Source organism: Giraffa tippelskirchi, chromosome 12 (genome assembly GCF_054371585.1).
Source record: "Giraffa tippelskirchi isolate mGirTip1 chromosome 12, T2T-mGirTip1v1.2.pri, whole genome shotgun sequence".
NCBI lineage: Eukaryota > Metazoa > Chordata > Mammalia > Artiodactyla > Giraffidae > Giraffa > Giraffa tippelskirchi.
In genome coordinates, this window is record NC_137286.1 from 58,104,874 (window position 1) to 58,124,217 (window position 19,344).

A 19,344-nucleotide genomic window follows, 5' to 3' on the forward strand; every position below is an offset into this window, starting at 1 on the left:
ATAGATAATTATTGGTACACTGCCACACCCACCATTTGCATATTATCTATGGCTGCTGGAAATACCATGCAGTCTACAAGCTTAAAATATTTACCATCTAGCTCTACAGAAACTGTATGTCCACCCCTGCTGGATTATTAAGATGAAAAAGCAAAGTAATAGGGGAGGTTGAGTCTCAAAAGCTACCTTAAAAGAGTGACATTTTTCAAACTGCTTTGACAAGAGGCAGTTGGCCATCAGTTCTATGTCTTATGGTAGAGTAAGTAGCTGACTTGGAAGCACTGATGTTTGACAGAGGAGAGTTAATATTATTTATTATTAAATTATCATCATTATTATTATCTTAACCACCAGTGCTTCTCGCTGATTTATTTTCTCCACCTAAGAGGAATTTGACCAGTTTGATTACACCTCATTTATGTCAAGTGTACAAAACGTGTTGCAAGAGTTGTCTGTGTCAGAGACGATAAACAACCTTTTAAATCCTTCTTGCTTAAGCAGGAAGTCACAACTTGCCAATAAGAAAATTAAAACAAACCTCACAGGGTTGTATGTTTGGTTCAAAATGAGAAATAGTTTAGGTCTTGGGATAGTGTCACCTTGGCAGCCCCGTTTGTCCTCCCAGCTGAGAACACCTGCATACTGCTGCTTGCTTTCCAGTTCACTGAGAGAGGGTCACACCTTGTCCTCTTAACCCCAGAGTCAAATATGATTACAACTATCTTCCTCTCGGGAATCTAACTTGTAACGAAGATCACTGTGCTTTTTGTTAAACAAGACAGCTCTCTTTAGCTGCCTTATTCATTCTCAGGCTTACTATATTTCATCGGTCTAAAGACTGTTTGACACTGGTGACTGTTGGGGACCATTCGTTTTACAGTGAAAAGAGTGCAGATGTCAGACCTTGAATCCATACTTCTCTGAATTGTTCTCATTTTTGAGAGTGAGAATGTGTGTCTGTTTTTCTCCCAAAGGGGCATGAATACAATTAGACATGTCACTGTGGCTAAGTCAAAATGTAGGTCTCTCATTTTCTTTTTTATTGATTATAAAATTAGAGAAAATTTTAGGATGTAAGAAAATAAGTGAATTATGGGAAAGTGAAATTTCCAGGGCACATTTCAGTTGCTCATGTCAAATCTTGGAAAATAAAAATTGCAGCCTCATTATCAGAAAAGTAGAGAAAAGTAGCAGTGTTAAAAATGGGCAGTCTTAACAGCTGAGGAGTCAGTTTTGAGGCATGCTAAGTTGACATTAGTAAACACAAGTTAGATACCCAAACCTCATTAGTTGTGTTGATATAAGAGTTTGACATTAGCAGTGACGAACTTTACAAATGTGGGCATTTCCAGTGGTTTCATCTCTTCATTTATAAGTGATGGACAAACCCTTCTGATAGAAGGACTCGTTGAGTGACATGAACCAGGGGATCCATTTATCAGCGGTGGGGGTGGGAGGCGGGGAGGAAGAGAAAACCTCGACAGTGAGAATGTGAGAAGCTGTTTATTACTTTTAAACTTGGATTTTTGTATTGTCTATGTTAATCTCAAAATAAGGTGACATGCAAAGCCCTCTGTATTTCCTGCAAAACAAGGTGGCCCCAGCTTCCCAGAGCAGGCAGGGCAAGGCCACTGGGGGCAAATGCCAATCCCCACCTGTTGTCTGTAAATAAGCCTGCAGCCCACACCAGGGGCCAATTAAAAGGAATGTCCCATCGGTTCAGTGACCCAGGAAGGCATCAGGTGGAGTCTAGTTTGTTGGAGTGATCCCAATTAAGTAGGGGTGGAGGTGTACTTTTTTTTTTTATCAGGGGGCCAATTAAGATGAAACCTCAAAGTCACACCCTCTGTTACGGAGTATTCTGACCTTGGGGAAGCAGTGTGATGCTGGGGGACATGGTGTTTTACTGGCTTCCCCTGGATGGAGACTATGATGACCACACTCAGATGTGGAAAAAGAATTATGGTTTGTTTGTTCTTTTTTTTTTTTTTGGCTGTGCTATGAGACATGTAAAATCTTATTCCCCAACCAGGATTGAACCTGTGCCCCTTACATTGGAAGGGCAGAGTCTTAACCACTGGGCCTCCAGGGAAGTCCTAGAATTATGGGTTTTGTACCTTTTGTTAGAAAGCTTTTGTAAAAAAAAAAAAAAAAAGTGTTTTTAATTTTAAAAAAGTTTTTTTTTAAGTAGTTTATTCTGAAAGGTCAAGAAGTTTCATGTTTCATGATGTGGCTTCTCCAATAGAGGAACTAGCCCCAGGTGTTAGCCCTTTTGGTTACTGGGACACAACTAAGGGGGGCGGGGAATGTCCCTGGAGCCAGAAGACAAGCCCACGCATTTCACGGGGCATGTAGCTAGTCAGGGGCCCTATTGGGCACTGGTCAAGGTCAGAACTGGGGGTGGTGAGACCTCAGCCAGGGAAGCCCGCGCAGACTTTCCGGCTGCGTGAGCCTCTGCCCCCAGGGCTGCGGGAGGGCTGGCGACCATGCCTGGCGCTCTCTACCCAGGAAAGGGTGCTGTGACCGTCCCCTTTGCGCAGAAAGGAGAAAAGGGTGGGAAGAGATTAACTGGCCTGAGGACCCACAGCTTATAGACGGCAGGTGCTTTCAACCATCACTTTTAACCATAAGCTTCATCTGTGGTTTTGGCTGCTGTTGCTTTTTCCTTTTTTTTTTTCCTCACATATTTTGCAGAATCACTTTCAAGAGTTACCACATTTTATCCAGCCAGGGTCTAAACAAACATCTTGTAAGTGTCCCCACCATCATGAATTGCTGGGGCTGTAACGGGTGGCAGCAGCTTTTAGCTCCCGCCCAATCCCAGTCCCAGGAACCTGGGACAGCTGGTCGCCAGCCTCACGGCTGAACATTCGGACCAACAAAGTGACCCAGAACCAGGTGGCCAGAAAGGCCATGGCGGCGCTCTGACCCTCCGCTTTCCTGTGGCTGCAGACCCTGCGCCCAGAGCCGGCTCTGTCTGCTTTCAAGGGGCACTGTTTACACCCTCCTCCCACCCCCAGAGTCTTCAGCCTCTCAGGGCCCCCCAAACGCTGCGGGGTGGTTAGTCCCCATTCATCCCAGCCAGAGGCCAACACCAGCGGGGCCCGGCCTGTGACCCGCGCAGGCGCACACGCGCGCTCCCCGCTCGGCTACCATGGATTCCCAGTCCAGCTGCGTGGTGGTGACCGGTAAGGCGATTTTTCTGCTTTCCACTTGCCTCTGCCTTTAGCCTGTCCGTGGAATGCGCACTTGCCTGATCCTGGTCATAAATAGCTCCCTCATGGGGAAAAAAAAAAAAGAGTGGCAACTGGTGGTGCCAATAATTCCGGATGGAGCTAACTTCCTGCTATGCCCTGCTAAAAAAAACAACCAGGCGATGGAGCGGCTTTTCTGCTTCTGCCGTGTCATTCACTTCAAATAACTCTTGAGTGGCGTACGCAGTGGTGCCCACATGTGGCTTAGACCTTTGTCCTTCAGCCCACGGGGGTGGGGAAGCGGAGGCTGGGGGCCTCTGTGGCATTTACTAGGGTGCAGCTATTCATAGGCAGCAAGGAAGTGGAGCAGGGAGCCCAGAAAGAAGGGGGCAGTGACCACCCTGAAAGGGGCCCATAGCTCCCCTGCAGACTGGAGACTTTCCAGCCACTCAGGGAGCGCTCAGCACCCTTTGAGAGCCACCAGTTAGAGTTTGAACCCCAGAAGGTCGACTCAGAAGGAATGGTAGCCACCCACTCCTACCTTTTACCAGCGCATTCGAAATCAACAGACACCCCCAGTCATTGTCACAGCTGGTCCCTGGAGGGCTTGATTTCTTCACACAGCTCTTTATTTTTAGTCAGTCACATTTGGCATATTTGAAGTTTTCTGAATTGTGTGGATGAAGGAAACAAGACAAGGGTTCCCGTGTGTGTGGGAAATCTTAATATTTTCAGACTATAATCAAACTCCTGTTAACCTTCTGAGAAAAAGAAAGTTCTTTTGAAAACCTTTTATCTCCCTTGTTCTCATTTGTGTTATTTTGGGTATTAGAGATTGGTTCAAATTACCCTTGAATTCCTAAGCACACTATAACCTGATAAATGCGATACTTGTCACAAATGAAATCTGAATGCTAAAGCACCAGGGCAGGTCTTAGACTCACATCAACGACCCCTACCTCTGTCCTATCAGCTTGAGATTTGCTGGCAAACTCTAGATTGTTTGATGGTACCTGATAATCAGCGGTGATTTGGGAATGCCCACTGGCTTCTAGAGCGTGGCCTGCCTTTATTAAAAATGCTCTGAGCTGCCAGGGGCGGTCTTTTCGTTTAATTGGATTTGCTTCACATGTAAATCTCGCCAAGACATTGGCACGGAGACAGATGGTGAGGGAACAAGAGCTCTGACAAACTGCCTCAAGACCAAGGCCTTCGGACTGGCACCACGCAGTGATGATGGGAGGCAGAAAGCCTGCCTCCCTCCGAAGGGCCTCTCTCGATTCCAGAGATTTCTCCAGCCACTTTTCATAAGTTCCACCCGAGGGGCTGCCAAGTGTGAAATGTAAGGTTTGACCATGCAAAACAAAAGCTTCAGACTTTCATTTGCTGAGCTGTTTTGCCTAATTGAAAACAGATAAGAGATGATCTGAATACAGTGATCTGAATATGATTCTAAAACAGCATGTGACTTGGCGGGGACTAAAAAATGTCACTGCATTTTTAGTATTCCTACAGGCATCCCAGAAGGTACTTGGTTTCCCAGTGGTTTTTCCTTAATCTCAATGTTTTCCTTTTTTTTTGCTCAGCAACTTCAGTTTTATTTATTTTATAGGATTCAGTCAAAGTCAGAAAACACCACTAGATTTCCTGACATCCTGTCCCAAACTTTTCTCTTCCCTGAGAAAGTTTTACCCTTTGTGAGTCAAACTTGTGAGTGCTTTATACCAGAGGTTCCCTAACTTCAGAGGCACAGTCTTCTCCAGAACTGGCTTCTGCTCTGAAGGTCCGAGGTCCAGGGGTGGGGATAGGGGTGGGGTTCCAGAGGTTGGTAGTTCATCATAGCTCCTCCCCATCTCGGAATCATGATTTGAGAAATGGCGTCCCAGGAATCAGATTGCTAGAACTCAAAGCCTCACCTGGTAAAGCTGAGCTGGAGAACACTACCCCCACCTGCTGCCCACCGCCCCCCCTGCAGTGAGTCCCTCCCCAGTCACAGGCCCATCTGCCAGCTGCTGACCTTCCCTACAGGGCCAGGCAGGAACCACTGAGCTCTGAGCACCGGCCACACTGCAGGAGAGATGAAGGAAGAGGCCCCAGGGGCCTGGTCCCTCCTCCTAGCCCACCATCCTAAAGGGCTTGTGATGGTTAATTTCATGTGTCAATTGACTGGGCCACGGAGTGCCCAGACCCCTGGTTAAACCTTCTTTCTGGATGTGTCTACGAGGATATTTCTGGAGGAGCTTAGCGTTTAAATCAGTGGGCTCAGGAAAGCAGGGCCCTCCCCAGGGTGGGGGGGTGTCATCTAATCCATTAAGGGCCTGAATAGAATAAAAAGCCCAGGAAGGTTGAATTCCCTCTGTCTGAAGGCAGGAACTGATACATCAGTCTTCTCCTGCCCTCAAACAGGTGTTCCTGGTTCTCGGGCCTTCAGCCTCGGACTGAAATTTGCTCCACTGGCTTTCCTGGGTCTGCAGCTTGCAGATGGCAGACAGATCTTGGGAATTCTGTCTCCATAATCATGCAGATATATATATATATATATACACATACATACCTGTACATGCCTCTCATTTTCTGGAGAGAGAAATAGAGGCCTGAAGTACAGGTGAAATCTCAGCATGGAAAAGAAAGGTCAGGATCCCTGACTGATAGGCTTGGTGCCCAGGTGGGGGGTTTTAGGCTGAGAAATGGTAGCATCAGACGATCAGAGAGAATATGGCAGACCAAGAATCTAGTTGGAGCCCATCCCACGCTACTGGGAGAGATGGTGAAAAAGGATTTGGCATTTGCTGAGCACCTACTAGATTCTGGAACTAATCTATGCCATACTCAGCATTGTTTAATCGGCCCCAGGAGGTACGAACCTGTCACCGTCATGAAGGTGAGCACTTGTCACTGCTTCCTGTACTCCAGGCAGTATTGCTGATGCTCCACTTTATTGATTTATTCAATATGCAAACCACTCTATTAGTATGATTAGTGCCCATTTTACAGATGAGAAAGCCAAGGCACTGAAGCTGAGTAACTTACTCAAGATCACTGTGCTGCTAAGTGGTGGGGCTAAGATGAGATGCAACAGCAGAAGCCTGAACCCAGACACTGAGGTCTCCAACCACTCCTGGCTGTCGTTGGACCATGGCCTGAGCTTTGATGGGGCCGCTGGATGGTGTGGATGCCATTAAAAGGAGCAGCAATCACAGTGAGAGGGTGATGGAGCCTCTCTGCCCAGGCCAGCAGAAAACCTTTCCTAAGCAAGTCCCAGAGGGGGCTTGCTGTCCTCCCCAACGCAAAATTCTACTTAATTTCCTTTTATTAGAGATTGTCATTGCAGTTAAATGACACAATCATACACAGTGTAGGTAAGTGTTCCCAGTTCAAGGAACAGGCCCTTCTGTCCACAAGCCTCGTCTGGCTCTCGCTCCTTCCCAGTGTAAAGGCCTCCCCAGCCTCTTCCCTGGAGCTCTCCTCACCCAGGCTCACTCCCTGCAATTCCTCTGCCTCTCCCCCCCATAAAGTCCTGGCTCACCCCCACTTCCTCCTGGAGACTTCCCCAATCACATCTGCTCCAGATGCTCTCTCCCCCTGTGAAGAATTCTGATCCCAGTTGTTCAAAGCCTTGCTAGTCCAGGTGTGGCGAGGGCCAGTAGCCTTGGTACCACTGGGGAGCTTGTTAGGAACTCAGAATCTCCAGCATCACCCCAGACCTGTCCAATCAGATTCTTTATTTTAATAAGATATGCATGCACATTAGCATTTGAGAAACTCTGGACCAAATCACACTTCTTTTAAAATTTTGAAATGATTATAGATTCACAAGAATTTGCAAAGAAATGTATAGAATGGTCCCCTAGAGCCAGACCCCCCGTGTCAGCATCTTCAGTATGTAAGCTGAGGTATTGACCTTGGCATAACTCTGTGTGCGTGTGTGTGTGCGCACACGCATGCACAGCTCTGTGCAGTTTTATCCCATGCTTAGCTTCGTGTAACCACCAGCATCAAGATATATAGCAGAACCAAAATCACAAGGCTTCCTTGAATTTTATCTTTAGAACCACACTCACCCTTCCGCCTATCTCTAACTCCTGGTAACCGCTATTTGTTCTTCATCTCTATAATTAATTTTATAGATGTAAATTATAATTTACAAATATAGGTAGAATCATACAATATGTATCATTTTGAGATTGGCTTTTTTCATTCAGCATAATTCCCTTAAGGTTCATCTGAGATGTGTATACCAATAATTCCTTCATTTTTAAAGCAATTTTAGTAGCTTTATTGAGATATAATCCACATGCTATACAATTTACTCATTTAAAGCATACAGTTCAATGGCTTTTAGTGTAGTCACAGAGTTATGCACTGATCACCACAATCGATTTTAGAACATTTTTATTACCCTGAAAAGAAACTCGACCCCCTAATCCTCACTCCTACTCCCCCACTACACACACACACACACTCAAGCTCAGTCTTTATAGGTGGCCAATTCGGACATTTCACATAAGTGGAATGATATACTTTTGTAACTGGCCTCATTCACTGAGCTTAATGTTTTCAAGGTTCATCCATGTTGTCATGTATTCATAACACTTTATTTATTTTTATTGCCAAATAATATGCCATTGTATGGCTAATATCAATTTTGTTTATTCATCATCAGCTGATGGACCCTTGGGTTGTTTCCACTTTTGTATTTTCACTGCTCATAGCAGTGCTTTTCATAGCAGTATTCTGTAATCTGGATGAACCAGCTTATTTAACCATTCACTCATTGAAAGACATTGGGGCGATTTCTAGCTATGGGCTATTACAAATAAAGCTGCAGTGAATATCTGTGTATAAGTTTCTGTGTAACAGTAAGTTTTTATTTCTCTGGGGTAAATACGGAGCAGAGAAAGTCCTTGGAAGTCCACTTTCAGTTTTAAAAGAACCTGTCAAACTATTTCCCAGTGGCCATACCATTTTACCTTGCCACCAACAGTGTCTGTGTGACCTAGTTCCTTTTCATCCTTGTCAGCTTTTGGTATTACCAGTATTTCTAATTTAACCTCTCTCATAGAAATGCAGGGGCATCTCACTGTGACTTTAATTTGCATTTCTCTGATGGCTAATGATGTTGAACAGTTTTTCATGTGCTTATTTGCCACCTGTATATCCTCTTCAGGGAAATGTTTCTTCATGTCTTTCCCCTTTTTCTAGTCGGACTGTCTTTGAAAGTTGAGTTTTGAGAGTTGTTTTCACATTCTGCATACAGTGCCTTTGTCAGATATGTGATTCGCAGCTGTCTGCAGCATGTCTTTTCATCCTCTCAGCAGGATCTTTTGCAGAGCAAAAGATTTTCATTTGGATGAGGTCCACTTTCTCATTTTTTACTTTTGTGGATCATGCACTTGGTATCAAGTCTAAGAACTCTTTGCTTAACACTCGGTCCCAAGATTTTCTCCACTAAACCCCCAAAAGTTTTATTATTTTACTCATTACATTTGAGCCCATGATCCACGTGGAATTAATTTTTGTATACAGTGCAGGCTGAGGGATCCATTTTTTTTTTTTTTTTTGATGAGTGTCCGATTTTTCTAGCCCTATCTGTTGAAAGACTATTCCATCTCCATTGAGTTGCTCTTGTACCTTTGGTCACAAACAACTGGGCATATTCACATGGGTATGTTTCTGGGCTCTCTACACAGCGTGCATTTTAACTGGACATATGTGCACACACCTCTGGAGCCCTCCAACTTGGCAGTGGATCAGCTCCACATTCCTTTTGGGCTCCCCCACAACACCTCACATAAGAGGACTTGGGAAACGCTCCCAGATTGGTAAGGTTGCAAGCCTCCACAGGAGAGGGGTGTGTGGAGCCCCCACTGGCCCTTGATGGCCCCAGGAACCACAAGAGGTCCCCAAGGAGGGACAGGGAGCAACACAGAAGCAGAGATACCTCGGCCCAAGCCTGGCCCGAGCAAACCAGACTGTCTTTGTTTTCAGGTTTCGGGCCCTTCCGGCAGCACTTGGTGAATTCCAGCTGGGAAGCGGTAAAGGTAAAATCCCTACGAGCCCAGACCCAGGAACTCAGGGCCCCCCTGGTTCCTTCTGTGGTTCCGAGAAAACCCGGCTTCTAGTCCACTTGGTGACCAGATCCACATGCGAGGGGAGAGAACACACACTGGGTGCCCTGGGACACGGTCCAGGCTTTGGTCCTTGGGTGTGACTCAGCTGCACCCAGGGGGCCCATCTAGCTCAGCAGTAAGAAAACAGGCTAAAAGGACGCCCTGGGAGGGACGGGGAGTGGCCCAGGCAGGCTCTGCTGCCCTGAGAACTGAAGATGCCTTCTGGCTGTGGGGTCTCAGGAAAGTCACAGCCCCCAGCCTCAGTGTCCTCATTCATGAAATGGGGGAATAATAGTGCTGACCTCCAGGGTGGTTCTGAGGAATAAAAGAGGGAAGTGTGTGAAGCAAAGACGTATGTTAAGTCTGTAAAGGTAACTTTATAAAGCATAATGCTTGGCACATGGTAAGAGCTTAATACGTGGTTATTATTATAAACAACATGGCTTAATTTTTAAGAAAGTAATCAGAAGAAAGCGCATCCTTGGACAGGACTTGAAGGGCGGTCTCGTCTGTAAAGCAGAGCTCTTCTCCCTGAACCAATTGCTTCACTTGTACCCGTCCCCACACGGTGTCACTAAGAGGCTCAGAGCACAGCCGGCTATTTATTCACACTTGACCATCAATTTCATGCCTCTGTCGGATCAAGCCAAAGGTGGAGTCTTGAGTCTATTCTCAGAGTTTCCCAGTCAAGCTGAAAATGTAGCAAAACCACTTGAATCGTGCATTGTCAGCCACTGTAGCATTGATTTTCTAGCCTGTCTGTACAGATGCGGTCAAGGAAACTCCACTATTGAGTTAGAACTTGGGTTTTTTTCAACCAGCAAAAAAAACTCAGAGAACCCCAGGCTCACTGCCAAGCCTCACTGCTGCACATAACATGCCAGAAAGGCTAGGTCAGGGCTTTATGAGTTTCCGGGTGTTTGCAGCCAGTTCCTCGAAAAACAAGACTTTTTCTGCTAAATCCCAAATGGGCCCTAAGCCCTTCTTTTTGCAGTCATGAGAATGGAAAAGAGCCAGGCTGCCAGGGTTCACCTCCCTGCGCCAACAGTTGCAAGACAAGTCACTCAGCTTTTCTGTGCCTCAATTTTCTTATCTGTAAAATGGGAAGATTGTAATGTCTATAGGAATTAATACATGTAAAGCCCTCAGAGCATGACAGAGTAACTGCTAATGCTCACAAATATTGTTATTACTAAGAAACTACAAGTCAGTTTTCTCAGTTGTGGGCTAATAGAATCTGACTTTGGAGATCCACACAGGAAATGGAATGAGGGTAGAGATTTTTTGGTACATTTAAGATTCACCAATAAAGCTGGAGAAACAGGGCAGAAGGGCAGAAACAGAAGCAGGCTAGGGGTTCCCAGGAAGGGGAGGCAGAATGGCAAACTAGGTACTCTGAAGGGCCCTTTGCCTGCAGATGAACTAGATAAGACAGAACTTCTGTGCATTGCTGGGCACACAGTAGTAAAGGAAAGCTCACATACATCATACCATGCAAAGAGATATATTACACATACCCAGGGCTGCAGCCTGTAAGAGTGAGTGGTCAGCACCCACAACACAAAAAAGGCAGGAAGGACATATGCCATTATCAGTATTGTCATTAGCAAAGGGGTTAGAATGAAACCAAAACTCTTTCTGTAAGCCGGACCCTTGAAGGGGCATCCTGTGGTCTCTAGCACCCAGACTCCCAGCAAAGTATATGCAATTTCTCTTGATTTTTTAAAACCTCAGATTTTCTGCAAACAAGTAAGTTAGGGGCTTCCCTAGAGGCTCAGTCAATAAAGAATCTTCCCTCAATGAAGGAGCCTCAGGTTTGATCCCTGGGTCACGAAGACCCCCAAGGAAATGGCAACCCACTCCAGTATTCTTGCCTGGGAAATCCCATGGACAGAGGAGCCTGGCGGGCTGCAGTCCACAGTCCATGGGGTCACAAGAGTCAGACACAACTTAGCAACCAAACCACCACTGCCCAAAATAAGCTCAGCATTTATTTCCAATCAAAGATCACCAAATATGCAAAGAAACAAATTACCCTGAGTAAGAATGAACAAAAGCAGATTTAGAACCTGAAGATAACAGATGACTTAAAAGGCACTTTAGAATTATGCTAAGTAAAAGATGCCAGTCACAAAAGATATATAATATTTGTGAAATTATTATAATGAAAATAATAATAAATGGCTGATTGTGGGCTTCGCTGGTGGCTCAGATGTTAAAGAATCTATCTGCAGTGCAGGAGACCTGGGTTCCATCCCTGGGTTGGGAAGATCCTCTGAAGAAGGTAAGGGCTACACACTCCAATATTCTTACCTAAAAAATCCCATGGACAGAAGAATCTGGCAGGCCATGGGTTGCAAAGAGTTGGACATGATTGAGTGACTAACACTGTCACTTTTACTTTTTCAAGCTTAAAAATAAAAGACTGAACTAAAATATAGGACAATGAAGGCATAGAATTCAAGAGAAGTGATTGAGCCTTCTAAGGCCCTTGCCTAGACAGGCCATCCTGATATCAAATCAAATTCAGACTCTGTTAAGTTTTATATATATATATATATATATATAAATACATAAATGTACATGTATATATATACATAAATATATGTGTATATATATAGTTGAAATATAGTTGATTTTAATTAAAGTACAGGTTTACAATGCTATCTTGGTTTCAGGTATACAGCAATATATTCAGTTATATATGTGTATGTGTATGTATATATTCTTTTTCATATTATTTTATATTATAATTATAAGATATTGAATATAGCTTCCTGTGCTGTATAGTAGGCTCTTGCTTATCTGTTTTATATATAGTAGTGTCCATCTGTTAATCCCAAACTCTTAATTTATCCTTCCTTCTTTCCCCTTTAGTAACTATAATTTTTTTTTCTGTGTCTGTGAATTTTTTCTATTTTATAAATGAGTTCATTTGTATCATTTTTTAGATTCCACATATAAGTGATATCATATGATATTTGTCTTTCTCTGTCTAACTTCACTTAGTATGATAATCTCTAGTTCCATCCATGTTGCTGCAAATCAGTTCAGTTCAGTCACTTAATCGTGTCCGACTCTTTGTGACCCCATGACTGCAGCAAGCCAGGCTTCCTTGTCCATCATGAACTCCTGGAGGTTGCTCAAACTCATGTCCATCAAGTCGGTGATGCCATCCAACCATCTCATCCTCTGTCATCCCCTTCTCCTACCACCTTCAATCTTTCCCAGCATCAGCGTCTTTTCTAATGAGTCAGTTCTTTGCATCAGGTGGCCCAAGTATTGGGAGTTTCGGCTTCAGCATCAGTCCTTCCAATGAATATTCAGGACTGGTTTCCTTTAGGATTGACTGGTTTGATCTCCTTGCAGTCCAAAGGACTCTCAAGAGTTTTCTCGAACACCACAGTTCAAAAATGTCAATTCTTCAGCGCTCAGCTTTCTTTATAGTCCAACTCTCACATCCATACGTGACTACTGGAAAAGCTATGGCTTTGACTATACAGACCTTTGTTGGCAAAGTAATGTCTCTGCAAATGGTATTATTTAATTTTCTTTTATGGCTGAGTAATAGTCCATCATGTATATTTACCATATCTTCTTATTAATCTGTTGACGGACACATCAGTTGTTTCCATGCCTTGGTTTTTATAAATAGTGCTGATATGAATACTGGAGTGCATGTATCTTTCTGAGTTAAAGTTTCTGTCCCTTCCTAATATAAGCCCAGTAGTGGGATTGCTGGATCATGTGTTAACTATTTTTAGTTTTTAAAGGAACCTCCATATTGTTCTCCATAGTGGCTCCACCAGTTTACATTCCCACCGATAGTGTAAGAGGCTTTGCATTTCTCCATACCCTCTCTAGCATTTATTATTTATAGACTTTTTTTATGATGAGCATTGTGACTAGTGTGAGGTGGGACCTCATTGTAGTTTTGACTTGCATTTATCTAATAATTAACGATGTTGAACATCTTTTCATGTACCTATTGGCCCCATCTGTATGTCTTCTTTGGAGAAATGTCTGTTTAGGTCTTCTGCCCATTTTTTGATTGGGTTTTGTTTTTTTATATTGAACTGTTGGCATAATTTTGAAATGAATCCCTTGTTGATTGCATCATTTACAAATATTTTCTCCCATTCTGTAGGCTGTCTTTTCATTTTGTTTATGATTTCCTTTGCTGTGCAAAAACTTTTAAGTTTAATTAGTCATTTGTTTATTTATTTTATTAACATTATGAGATGAATTCAGAAAGAAAATTGGTACAATTTATGTCAAAGTTTTCTGCTTATGTTTTCCTCTGGGAGTTTTATAGTTTCTGATCTTACATGTTGGAGAAGGCGATGGCACCCCACTCCAGTACTCTTGCCTGGAAAATCCCATGGACTGAGGAGCCTGGCAGGCTGCAGTCCATGTGGTCACGAAGAGTCAGACACGACTGAGCAACTTCACTTTCACTTTTCACTTTCATGCATTGGAGAAGGACATGGCAACCCACTCCAGTGTTCTTGCCTAGAGAATCCCAGGGACGATGGAGCCTGGTGGGCTGCCGTCTATGGGGTCGCACAGAGTTGGACACGACTGAAGCGACTTAGCAGCAGCAGCAGCAGATCTTACATGTAGGTCTTTAATCCATTTTCATTTTATTTTTGTATATGGTGTTAGAGACTGTTTTAATTTCCCTGTTTCATGTGTAGCTGTCAAGTCTTCCCAGTATCACTTATTGAAGAGATTGTCTTTTCTCCATTGTATATTCTTGCCTCCTTTGTCATAGATCAATTGACCACAAGTGCAGAGATTATTTCTGGGATTTCTATCTTGTTCCCTTGATCAATGTGTCTGTTTTTGTTCCAGTACCATACTGTTTTGATTACTGTAGCCTTATAGTATAGTCTGAAGTCAGAATGTATGATTACTCCAGCTCCATTCTTCTTTCTCAAGATTGTTTTGACTATTCAGGGTCTTTTGTGTTTTCATACAAATTAAAAAAAAAATTTTTTTTTGTTCTGGTTCTGTGAAAAATGCCCTTGGTAATTTGACAGGGATCGCATTGAATCTAGATTGCTTTGGGCAGAATGGTCATTTTAACAATATTGTTTCTTCCAACTCAAGAACATGGTATATCTTTCCATCTGATTGAGTCATCTTCAGTTTCTTTAATCACCATCTTATAGTTTTCTGAGTATAGGTCTTTTTCCACATTAGGTAGTTTTATTCCTGTGTATTTTATTCTTCTTGATGTGGTGGTAGATGGAATTGTTTTAGCTTTTCACCATTGAGTATGATGTTAGCTGTGGGTTTGTTATACATGACCTTTATTATGTTGAGGTATGCTCCCTCTCTGCCCATGCTCTAGAGAGTTTTTATCGTAAATGGATGTTGAATTTTATCAAAAGTGTATTCTGCATCTACTGAGATGATCCTGTGGTTTTTATTCTTCAATTTGTTAATGTGGAATACCACATTGTTTTGTAGACATTGAAAAATCCTACCATGTTTGGAATAAATCCATATATATATGTATAATTTAATAGGGATTGCATTGAATTGCATTGCTTTGTATATGTATATACATATATATATGGCAAAATTTCAAGAATAGCTATGAAGAGTAGAAAAAATTTGTGACTTCCAAGAGAACACAGAAATAAAACAATGCGAAAAACAAAAGAACAAAACTTTAATCAAAGGGGCCAAAAATCACCCATAGAAAATCTGCTGAATACTAATTATTATAGCTTGTCCCAGTGACACTGGCTGCTGCATACTCCCACTGGCATTATTGTTGCCCTGGGAAGCTGGAAGTTTCTTCTTTCAGAGAGATTTACTGAGTCAAAGTCAAAGATGAGTGCATCTGGCTGGGTGATCATGCTCTGGCCTCAATGAGATTGATCTTTTCAGCATTTGTGAGAGGAGCTGGGCCCTGCCTTCCACCAAGACCCTAATTTTATGGGTCACCCCAATCAGAGGAAGGCCAAAAAAATAATGATGTTGATGTATACACAAAATATTATGTCAGCTCTTCTCAGTTCAACCTATATATATATATATATATATATATACACATACACACACACACATATATACGTATATATACATATATATATATATATATATATATATATATATATGTATGTATGTATATATGCAGTTCCTGATTTGGAAGACAGTTACACTCATCTCACATGCAAGCAAAACAATGCTCAAAATTCTCCAAGCCAAGCTTCAACAGTATGTGAACCATGAACTTCCAGATGTTCAAGCTGGATTTAGAAAAGGCAAAGGAACCTTAGATCAAATTGCCAACATCCATTGGATCATAGAAAAAGCAAGAGAGTTCCAGAAAAACATCTACTTCTGCTTTATTGATGCCAAAGCCTTTGACTGTGTGGATTACAACAAACTGTGGAAAATTCTTAAAGAGATGGGAATACCAGACCACCTTACCTGCATCCTGAGAAATCTGTATACAGGTCAAGAAGCTACAGTTAGAACCAGACGTGCAACAATAATCTGGTTCCAAATCTGGAAAGGAGTACGTCAAGGCTGTATATTGTCACCCTGCTTATTTAACTTATATGCAGAATACATCATGAGAAATGCCAGGCTGGATGAAGCACAAGCTGGAATCAAGATGATTGCCAGGAAAAATATCAATAACCTCAGATGTGCAGATGACATGACCCTTATGGCAGAAAGTGAAGAAGAACTAAAGAGCCTCTTGATGAAAGTGAAAGAAGAGAGTGAAAAAGTTGGCTTAAAGTTCAACGTTCAGAAAACTAACATCATGGCATCTAGTCCCATCACTTCATGGCAAATAGATGGGGAAACAGTGCAAACAGTGACAGACTTTATTTTTTGGGCCTCCAAAACCACTGCAGATGGTGACTGCAGCCACGAAATTAAAAGACACTTGCTCCCTGGAAGGAAAGCTATGACCAACCTAGACAGCATATTAAAAAGCAGAGACATTACTTTGCCAACAAAAGTCCGTGTAGTCAAAGCTATGGTTTTTCCAGTAGTCACATATAGATGTGAGAGTTGGACCACAAAGAAAGCTGAATGCCAAACAATTGACACTTTTGAACTGTGGTGTTGGAGAAGACTCTTGAGGGTCCCTTGGACTGCAAGAAGATCTAACCAGTCCATCCTAAAGAAGGTCAGTCCTGAATATTCATTGGAAGGACTGATGCTGAAGCTGAAACTCCAGTACTTTGGCAACCTGATTCGAAGAAATGACTCATTTGCAAAGATCCTGATGCTGGGAAAGATTGAAGGCATGAGGAGAAGGGGACGACAGAGGATGAGATGATTGGATGGCATCACCAACTCAATGGATATGAGTTTGAGTAAGCTCCGGGAGTTGGTGATGGACAGGGAAGCCTGGCCTGCTGCAGTGCATGGGGTCGCAGAGTCAGACACGACTGAGCGACTGAACTGACTGACTGACTACTAATACGTGAGTCTCTTCCTGTTCCTATTCTACCCCAGCTAGGTGTGTGTGTGTGCGTGCTGAGTCACTTCAGCCACGTCCATCTCTGTGTGACACTATGGACTGTAGCCCGCCAGGCTCCTCTGTCCATGGGATTCTCCAGGTAAGAATACTGGAGTGGGTTGCCCTGCCCTCCTCCAGGGGATCTTCCTGATGCAGGGATCCAACCCACATCTCTTATGTCTCCTGCATTGGCAGTTGGGTTCTTTACCACTAGCTCCACCTGGGAAGCCCCCAGGTAGGTGTACTGCAATACAATTCTGACACTAAACCCCCGGAGCACACGCAGACTTCCACAGATTAAGGGCAAAGTCCTCCACAAGACTACCCTCCCTTCAGATACCAGCTGCATTTCAAGGGTCCCCAAGTCACCTGTTCTTCTGACTATAAATTTGGGAATTCTCATGACCTCTACAGTTTTGATAATTTTCTGGAATAACACACACAACTCAGGAAAGCACTAAGCTTACTTTTTTTTTTTTTTTTTTAAATAAAGGATACATATAGGGTGAGGTCCGGATGGCTCCCAAATGCAGAAGTTTCTTGCCCTGTCACTGTGGAGTCAGGCCGAGCACTGTTCTGACACATCAATACGTTTATCAACCAGGAAACTCCACTGAACTTCTGTATGCAGAGTCTTTATTGGAGTTTTGTTGTGTAGGCAAGGTTGGTTAAATCACTGGCCATGTGATTGAACTACGTCTCACCTCCCTGAAGGTCAAGCAACTAGAAGTCCCCATCAACTAATCAAGTGGTTGGTTTTTCTGGTGACCAGATCCCATCTTGCAGCCATCAAGAGGCTACCATGAGTCACCGTATCAGCATAACAAAGACACTCCTGGTGCTCTGGAAATTAGGAGAGTTTTGACGCTATGTGCCTGGAACTGGGGACAAAGATTAGTTAGATATACTTTTTTTTATATCATAGTTCCCTAGAGGGATTCCTATGTAAGGAGGGGAGGTGGCTTATGAATAAGATAATTATAACCAAAGCAGATTCTGAGAAGTGCTCCACTATGAGACTCTAAAAAGGAAAAGATTAATTTCATTCTGGAGAACATACAAAAGAAAGGAACCTAAAGCAAAGTGAGACAAAGCTGTACCTCTGGCGGTTGGGGGAGGGGTGGTTCACTGAGAAGGCCATCTGGTGGAAGCAGCAGTGAAAGAAAGACAGGGTAACTTCTGACAAAAGGGGATACATTTTCCAACCCTCCATGCGCTGGGTGCTCCAAGACACTTCATGCAGAGTGGCTTGCTGAATTCTTCCTGCAGTCCAAAGACGTTGATACTCTTATTCCTTTTGCAGGTGAGGAAATGGGTGCTCAGAGAGGTTGACTATCAAACCTACATGCCATGAAGTGGCCAAACCTAGAATCCAATCTCAGGTGGTTCTACTAAGTGAAGTCCAGGTTCAGGCCACTCGCCTAACTCTTCACCTGGGGGAAAACAGCACTCAGTTCAGAAGAAGACCTCTTCTAGCCCAAAAAAGGCTTTTAGGAAATTCGCTGGCAGTCCAGTGATTAGGACTTGGCACTTTCACTGCCTGGGCTCAGGTTCAATCCCTGGTCGGGGAACTAAGATCCCACAAGCCACGGGATCTTATTTTTTGGGGCATGGCAAAAAAAAAAAAAAAAACCAGCATGGCTTTTAAACTCTCCAGAACTCAAGAAATCAAGACCCACTACTCAGTGAACCAGGGGTGAGCAAAGTGAGGCTCACCCAAATGCCTCAGCCCGATGTCCACGTCATCTTGAGTGACTGTCTGCTATGAGTTCATCTTGCCCGTCTCTGAAGCTCTCCCTTTGTGCCTGAGACACAGATAGATGATGAGCTGCTTGATCTTCTTGCTCACAGGGAGACCACAGCGTTGATGACCAGAACAGAAATCTCCATACCAGCTGATGAGAAAGCAAACCCAAGCCCAGCTTCGGTGTCCTCTGCCACCCATGTGCCTTCTGCACTGGTCCCTGCTGTCCATGTATGGTTTCTGGTTTCCCTTTCTTTCTGGTGTTTCTCTCCAGGGCAGAGGTACTTGCAATCTCTTTACAGGCTACTTCACCCTCAGTCCTTGGACCACTGCTTCTTCCTGCACCATCTAGGGTTCTTCAGGGTGTCCCTGTTGTGTGTGTGTGGACTCCACTCAGCGTTAAACCCTCTGAATCTGGTTGGGATCTCCCTGGGGGTAGCCACTGAAAGTGCCAGCATGTGGCCCACAGAGCACCCGTTGTAGGGCTAGTCATCTAAGTGGGGTATTAAGACGAAGGTCTAAGCTAGTTCAGGTGTATACACTGGACCCATTACACAGATGCAGAACTTGCTTTGATGGGCTAAATGACGCGCAAGAGGACACAGAGCTCCCCGAGTCAGTATAAGCAACACGCTGTCTGTGGGGACCCTTGTCTCCACAGAGGGCCCGGCCTGAAGTGAGCTTTCCAGTTGCTCTGAGTTGACTGGATACATGAATGGTTGTCAGTCATTTCTGTCCTCCTGCATTCTCCCACAAAAAGTCAACCTTGTCAATACTGTGCCTCTGTCTCATGAGTCCTTC

The 19,344-nt window shown here is 43.7% G+C and overlaps 1 protein-coding gene across 1 annotated transcript in view; it reads left to right on the forward strand.

Annotated features, from left to right (window-relative positions):
* Positions 1-3,136: 3,136 nt before the first annotated feature.
* Positions 3,137-19,344, forward strand: part of PGPEP1L (pyroglutamyl-peptidase I like) — a 62,703-nt gene continuing 46,495 nt past the window's right edge. Inside the window, exons 1-2 of the mRNA XM_081551234.1 lie at positions 3,137-3,188; positions 9,183-9,235. Coding sequence (XP_081407360.1) covers positions 3,155-3,188; positions 9,183-9,235 — 87 coding nt within the window. The 5' untranslated portion in view covers positions 3,137-3,154. The remainder of the gene's footprint in view (positions 3,189-9,182; positions 9,236-19,344) is intronic.